The 8,196-nt window shown below is 37.1% G+C and overlaps 1 protein-coding gene across 1 annotated transcript; it reads right to left on the bottom strand.

Moving 5' to 3' along the window:
• Nucleotides 1-533: 533 nt before the first annotated feature.
• LOC102709972 (disease resistance protein Pik-2-like) lies at nt 534-3,305 on the bottom strand. Its single transcript, XM_015842248.1, has one exon. It carries the CDS (start codon nt 3,303-3,305, stop codon nt 534-536), a length of 2,772 nt encoding a protein of 923 aa, XP_015697734.1.
• Nucleotides 3,306-8,196: the final 4,891 nt, after the last annotated feature.

Raw genomic sequence — 8,196 nt, 5'->3', positions numbered from 1 at the left:
TAGCTGAGTATGATGTTCACTGTTAGATCCAATAATCAGAAATAATTTGGTACCACGAGGTACCTGTACCTCGAGGTATTTTTTATTACTTTTTGTTGGACTGAAGCAAATCTCATGAATGACATAGGAAATTAAACTCATTGCAGTTGGGAAGAAGAGCTTAGGGAGCATGGACTAGATATTGGTGCTACAATGCAATAAAGACAACAATTGATGCATTAACAAATAACAAGGAAGAAGGACCTCCTTCAGCATCTTTATTCTTTGAGTATTTTTTCCACCCTTAAATAGATACCATGACATACCAACTGTTTTCTTGGTACGTTAAGTATCTCATGGCATGAATAAGACTAGCAGTAGAAGTACGTCAATACTTGGAGGTGCAGCAGCATGAATAAGCAGTAAAAAGATGAAAGAAATAAATGTTAAGCATCCTTGTCCTCGAGAGCACACAATGAATTGAACCAGGGCAATGCAAGCAACAATAGTTTATTCAGTTTGCTTCGTCCATTGATGCCAGTCATTGTGCATGATTAGTTCTCTGCTGCTGGAATGTGCTTCAGACTGGGGCCGTTGGGGTGTGCTTTAATGTCATTCTGAATCACCCCAATCTTATCCAGGTTACAGTCTCCTTCGAGCTGGAGCTCCCTGATGCTTAGGAGGTGACCGACGCCAACAAGAGAATTCATTATGGTGAAACGCCATACCATCCTCTCGAGCCTAGGAGCTGCTCCCTCATCGAACCTGATGCTGACAATGTCTGAATCCTCGATCAAAAGAAACTGCAGGCTTTTGAATTCCCTTCCAGAGATGGCTAGATCGCCATGGGCGTACGACCTGTGTCGGAGCCTGAGATAGCGCAAGCCGACGAGCTTGCCCAGGACATGGATAGCACTCTCTGTCAAGGAGGTATCACGTAGAGTAACCTTGGTAAGTTGGTGGAGATGTTCAATCCATGGAGGTAATCCAATTTTGATGCCAGAGATGGCTAGGCTCTCAAGAAACTCCAGGGGTGTACTGTCCATCATGCTCATGTCCAAGGCCTTGCTTACATGATCAGCAGAAGATGGCCTTATCCAGATTGACAGAGAGCGTAGGCACTTGTGCAACCTGCAGATTACTTGAATCAAATGGTCAAAACCATCCTCATCAGTGTCATTCATGACCACACCTAATTTCCTCAGCTTCAGTAGCTGATTAACATCAATCAACTCCATTCTACCATGTGAAACTTCAACATAGGACAGTATCTCCATGTTTCTCATCCTCCCAATTTGGTGAGGAATGTGGATGGTAGAGAACGATTCTTGCTTCCTGATGATGTCTTTGCTTGGACAGGCAGTGTGGCCTGAGAACAAATGTTTGAGCATAGGGAGCACTAAAGATTTACCGGGGAAGGCACTGATCTTGGTCTGTCGGATGTCAAGTGTTTCCAAGTAGATCAGGTTCTCTATTTGCTTGGGCAGTGTTGTGACATCTGTACCCCGTAGGCTCAAATACTTGAGCAAATATATGCCACAGATATTCTTCAGGTGGTGCCTCTTCAAACCTTTGCAGCCATCCAAATCTAGCACTTTGAGCAGACCCAGCAGAGATGATGAAGGCAAGGACTTGAGAAAGGTAAGAATATTATTGATTGGTTCAGACGGAGACATGTGCATCTTCATGCTGAAACGGATTGAAAGATGACGAGCCAACTCCGGTGGCACCAATACTGTGTCCACAGGAGTAATGTTGCTTTCTCTGGCTATCAGATCAGTGAGAGCATCATGAACTAATTCAGGTACTGTGCAGGCCCTGACCTTGCCTAAAGAATCAGTGTCACTTGGACAGAGAATCAACCTCCCAACAAGGGCATCAAAGCATTGATCAGCTTGTTCTAAGGCACTACTCTCTTGCTTGTCAGTGATGAGGCCTTCAACAACCCATCGTCTTACTAAGCTGGTCCTCCTGATGCTGTAACCGGGTGGGAAAATAGACAGATACAACATGCAGCTCCTGTACTTGTCAGGTAAATAGTTGTAGCATAAGAATACCATCTTCTTAGGCCAATAATCATGCAGTGATGACGTATGCTGTAGTGCATCACGCAATCGGAACATAGCATGGCTCTCATAATACAAATACCGAAGGAGCATCTTCATGAAAAGGATTTCAGGTTCAAGATGGACCAACATGCAGGGTAGGATTTGCCTCAGAGATTTCTCATTCTCATGTTTGAGCAGAGCAATAGCTTTACCGAGGTAGAAATTGAGAACATAACCGGAGCTATCTGGGTTGAAGATTTGATACGTAGAGAGAGAATCGGCCACTCTGTCATCACCTGTTGTGATTATGATAGCACTACCAGCACAAGAATCATCTGGGAACGCATGCTCTATTTGACTCCAGATAGATTCATCACGGACATCGTGAAGAACAAGGAGGAAGATTTTACCTCGCAAATAGCAGCGGAACTTGTGCACCAGCTCTTCCTCTTTCCAGCCAATCATCTCGCTCCTGAACTTGTTCAGAGGGAGAGCAAGTTGGCACAGTATGTCTCTGAGAATCTGAAGAGGAGATTGAACATCACGGACAGTGATCCAGGCCTTGCAGTCAAACATGCTAGTGACAGACGAGTGCCGATAGACTCTGTCAGCAATAGTCCAACTTGCATCCACGCAGATTCCGACAACAGGTATGATCCTGAGCCCTGCACGTTGATCCTCCATGAGCCACCTGACAAGCTCGTCCACGGTGTTCTTCAGGTCGGCCGGTGGTTCACCGGAAGCCAAATGGCGCCTCCAGGCAGCTTCATCTTCCTGGTCGCCGGCGTCGTCACGCTCAGGTGGACGGTAGCTGCTGGGACTGACCGAGATGTCATAGGTCTTCCGGCGGCGGTTCAGCTCGCCCAGCCGGACCTTGATGTCCTGGATCTGCACGGCCAGCCTGTGGCGCACGGGGAGGCTCCGGACGAGCCGGGACACCCGCCGGAGGTGGCCGAGGAGGAGGCTCCTGGAGGGCGGCCGAGCCGCGACGAAGTGCGCATACTGCTCGGCGCAGTCCCGGCAGTCGCCGGCGAGCTCCGTCGCCTTCTTGATCCATGGCGTGCACTGGTTGTGGTGGTGGCGGTCGAGGCTGCCGGCTTGCTGGCGCAGGAGCAGCAGGAGGAACGCGTCCATCATCTCCATCTCGTCCTTGATGAACTGCACGTCGCGCCGGACGTGGCCGCCGAGTAGCCGTGCCTCGTCGGTGGACATGCTGCCGAGGCGGCCCAGCAGCGAGTCGACGGCGCCCCTGGCCAAGCTGGCCACGAGCTCCGCCATTGCCGCCGGCTCGATCGCAAGGTCTCGAGCTTGCTCGCTAGTTTAGTTTCAGAGCGTGGTGATCACTCCAAGCTTAAGTAGCAGAGCTAGCTGAAGCTGCATGTGGAGTGGCTCGCATTCGTCGTATGCTCATCTTTCGCTGACCCTGATTTTGGATTAGTTTTAACATGGAACACGCAGTTCACTTTCTCCGGCGTATGCTCCCTTATAATTTAACAATGTATGCTGCCTCGTTCAACAGAACTGCACTTGATCTATACTGTATTATCTAATCTGGTGTGTTTATTCTTTTACATATAAAAGGTGAGAGTTTCTTTACCTTAATTATAACCATTGTATTAATGGTGAGTCAAGAGTATACAATGTGTGTTGATCAATGATTAGCATGTTCAAATGTTCTCAAGCACTAACTACAACTTGACCAACTGTTAAAATATTTTGAAGCACACTGTATCTTGATCAACTGATGCTTCCACCGTGACTTATATTCTACTTGTTTGTCTATCAGAACAGATCAGCAAGTCTTGTACCGAATCTGTGTGCATGTTATCACTTAGAGCATTGTTACCATCCTTGAGGAGGTATCATTATTTTTTATGTAAAATTTAGTATTTTTGATATCTTATATATACTAGAAGATATTAAATTTTACATTGAAAACATCGTTATTTCATACTAACTCCCCAAGAATGGAAAAAATCTCTATCACTTATCACCAAGCAAGTTAACTACCAACAAGATATGAGTGCACACTGTACTCTTTTTATTTATGAACTTGTACATACTGTACTTTGTTTACCTTTCATACATATTTTTTTGGTTAGAGTGGAATCTGCCAAGAGTTGTAAGTGGTGAAGATAATGTGGTCTCTGGTCTCCTCTCGTAAGCTTGGACATTTTTTTCCGAATAAGAGCTGCAGCCCTATCCTTTTTGCTTTCGCTTTTGCTTATAACCCAAATCGTGGCGTAGATTTTGGGTCAGTTTTGGATTTTAGGTCTCTAAGAACACATAGATATATAATTTTATTAACAAATTGAGCCTTTACCATCTTCAAAAAGTTTTATTACAAAATTCCCGTAACAAAAATATCTCAAGGTACATTTTTCACCATCCTTAAAAAATTATCTCGATGTACCATATTTTTCACTGTAAAAATTTAGTATCTTAAGATACAAATATACCTTAAGGTATTAAAATTTGACAATAAAATTTGAATGGTAAGGAGTGATTTGTTCCGTTCTAAAAAAAGTACCTCTAGGTACCGGTACCTCATTGTACTAAATTGTTTCTTAACATTGAATCAAGCAGGATAAACATGGTTAGATCTAACAATCATAAACGATTTGATACCGTAAGGTACACCTTAGTATACTTTTTATTGGAATGAAGTAAATCTCTAGTAAGAAAGCTCATGTGTTACATGGTTAACATTATTGATATCACGCGGTTTCACTGGATTCTTGTTCGTTTCCTTAGATTACTAATCCACAACAAAAGAATCTATACCGTCTATTCTGAACCAAAACACAGTCTTTCCTATTTTTATTTTTTAGTTTTGATTAATACGGGAATTTCTAGATTATGAGAGTATATGTGTTTTACGATGCTCTCTACTGGTAGAACTAATGTAGACCGTTTATTTTTTTCTAATCCAATGAATCGGATCTATTTATACTACCACATCAACTCTTGGTAGTAGAATATTTTTTACTGGTAATAAAATTTTAAATGAATGGTCGAGATTTTTATATCGATGGTAATACTGGTAGTAGAATACTATTATGAGAGAGTATTATAGAAGCTCAATGAGAGTAAACATTGAGACTTGTTTTTCTATTGCTTTATATAGTTAATACTAACTCCGTTTGATAATGTAAGATGTTTAACATTTTTTGTTGCAACGTTTGATCGTTCGTCTTATTCAAAAACTAGCATGGTGGTCGGTGCATATTGCGTGGCTAGTATCGTTATAAATTGTAGCTATATAAGGAATCTTATCTTGATAATAATTAGTTTTCAATTGTTAATACGAATTTAAATTTTTCTAAATTATATTTTTACATGAAACCTCATTTACCTGTGTTCTAAACTACACTTGAACACAAACCCTTCTCTACAAAATATTTAATTTATAATTCAAATTTTATATATTTCTAAATTGTATTTATATATTAACTTTTCTCTTATTTTTTCCTAAATTTTTAACCGAAATTTTACAACTTTCCAAATTGTATATATAGATGGAAGCTTCAATTAATATCGATTATTTTAAAATTTTTAATCCAGATTTGAATTTTCCAAAACTGTTTACACCTAAACTCTTTTTTATTTTTCTTTATTTTTAATTCCAAAATTGTATTTATAGATTGACTCATCCCTCAATATCAATTATTTAAAAAATTTTAATACGGTATTTATTTGCCCACTCATCTTACAATATCAATTATTTTAAAATTTTTAATCCAGTATTTATTTGTCCAAGGACTCTTTTTTCTTTTTTTTTCTCTGATGATTGTTGGATTAAAAAAAGAAACTTTTTTTCTTATATAATCTATCCGATTGATTTATCTTCTTTTATTGCTATGGATTGATCTCTGTCCTATTGAATCAATAATTTATTGCCATGACGTTACATAGATGCAAGGACTCTTTTTTTCTCCCATGTCCGATTGACATGTTTTTACAATTGATCTTTTTTTTTCCTTTTTTCTCTTATTTTGTCCGATTAATCTCAGAATTTTACCAACATAACTGTTGATATCTAGAGAAATGTGTTTCAACAAAATGTGTTTTTACATACTTATATTATCTTAATAATCAATACTACTTATCTTATAAGTTTTACTATATTTCTAAATTATACTCATACATATGAATTTTTTTCTCAATAATAATTATTTCAACATGAACTTATGTATTTCTACGTGGATTCACAATCATAATATTAATTATTTTTAATATGAATTTTAAATGTTTCTAAATTGTTTCTACACAAACTCTTCTATCCATGCTAATTATATTTTGTTTTAATCTAAATTTTATTTATACATGGGTTCTCATCTTGATATTAATTATTTTAGAATTTTAAAATGAAATTCAGATTTTTTTCTAAATTGTATTTTACATGGTTTGGCATTTTACTTTTCAGTATTTTACATGGTCCGTCTCTTTACTTGGATTCGCAATTGTACTCCTACGTCAACTTCTTTGTGTACAATATTATTTTTTTTAAACGGGTTCATGTAAAATATTTTTATATTCTTAATTTATGTTTTAAACGGGTTCTATTTTTTATTTCTCAATTAGTGAGATACTTCCATATGGTATTTCTAGATGACCTCCTCACTCAATATTATCTATTTTTATTTTAATCCAAATGTCAGGTTTTGTGAGTGTATTTATACATGGATTTTTTATTTTAATTTTAAATTTGTATTTCTAATTATATACACTCTAACTAAATCTATATCTATGCCGTTATAATATAGATCACTGGATAATCTTATGCTTTGGTTATCATTGCTTTGCTTTGGTTGATGGGAGAATCTATTTATTGCCATGGGATAGAAACGTATAAACTAATACTGATACATATGCTATGGCATAATGACTGTATGTTTCTAATCGATGTCTCACACGTTTTCAAAAAAATTGCTTACATGTTTTGGTTAAAAAATAATTATCTGTTTGTGTTTTTTATTTTTCTTTTTTTTGCAGTTAATGTGAGATTTTTAATAGTAAAATAAAATATTGTTATAGTCTTACCTGATAAAATTTTATGAATATTTAGATGATCCACCAATATTTCTCTCGTAGCAAACTCTATTATAGAAATTTCTTATGTCCGGTTAAAAAAACTAATTATTTCTTTATTTTTTTCTCTTCCACGCGTCTCCTTGTCCGATACCCCAAAACGTGCCTTTTTTTGTCTATTCCTTTTTGTCTTACTGAAACCTCCCTTTTCTTTCCAGGATTAAAAACATTATTTTTTTTTCTTCCTGCGTCTCCTGGTCCGATACATAAAAAACGTTCTTTTTTTTTTACGATTGAGTCCGATTGGTTTTTTATCTCCTCTTTTTTTATTGTTATAAAACTGATTTGTCATATTGACTTTTTTTCTCTTATTTTTCTTCGATTAATCTCAGAATTTCTAATCCGCGAGAGACAATACGGAGACTTATTTTCCTTTTAGTTTATATATATATAATAAATTTAGTACAAATATAAAAAATAACAAGTTATGCTTAAAGTTCTTTTAATAATAAAATAAGTCACAAGTAAAATAAATGATATTTCCATAATTTTTTAAATAAAACAAACGATCAAACATATAAAAAAGTCAAACAACATTTAGAGAGAGCGTAGACTTTAATATTGACACCGTTAAATAGCTCCTCGGTGTGAGCATGTCTAAGCCATTTTCCACTTGGATTACTTGATTGAGTTACAAGCCGCCAGCGGAACGCTTCGGTGTCGCACCGTCGGCGAAGAAAGTCAGGTCATCGACCTGCGGGTCAAAGTCAGGTATGTTTCTGATGAAACCATTGTAATCCAGCAGAGGGGGAGACAAACACAAGTATAATTTATTTTTTCTATACTTTCTCCGATTTTTTAAGTTGGCACCGTTGAATTTTAGATTTATGCTTGATCATTCGTCTCACTTAAATATTTTTGACCAGATATAGAAAATTATAAATCATATTTAAAGTTATTTTAGTAATAAATTAAATTATAACAAAACAATCAATAGTTATATAATTTTTTTTAAATAAGACGAATGGTCAAACATATATGTAAAAGTCAACGGTATTATTTAAAAAAATGTAGGTAGTATATTTACGGATTTATTCTTTTGATTCAGTATATATGTTGGTATATAGAGGTGGGTGGG

This window comes from Oryza brachyantha, chromosome 11, assembly GCF_000231095.2.
Source record: "Oryza brachyantha chromosome 11, ObraRS2, whole genome shotgun sequence".
Classification (NCBI taxonomy): Eukaryota; Viridiplantae; Streptophyta; class Magnoliopsida; order Poales; family Poaceae; genus Oryza; species Oryza brachyantha.
This window is presented reverse-complemented; position numbering and strand designations above follow the sequence as displayed.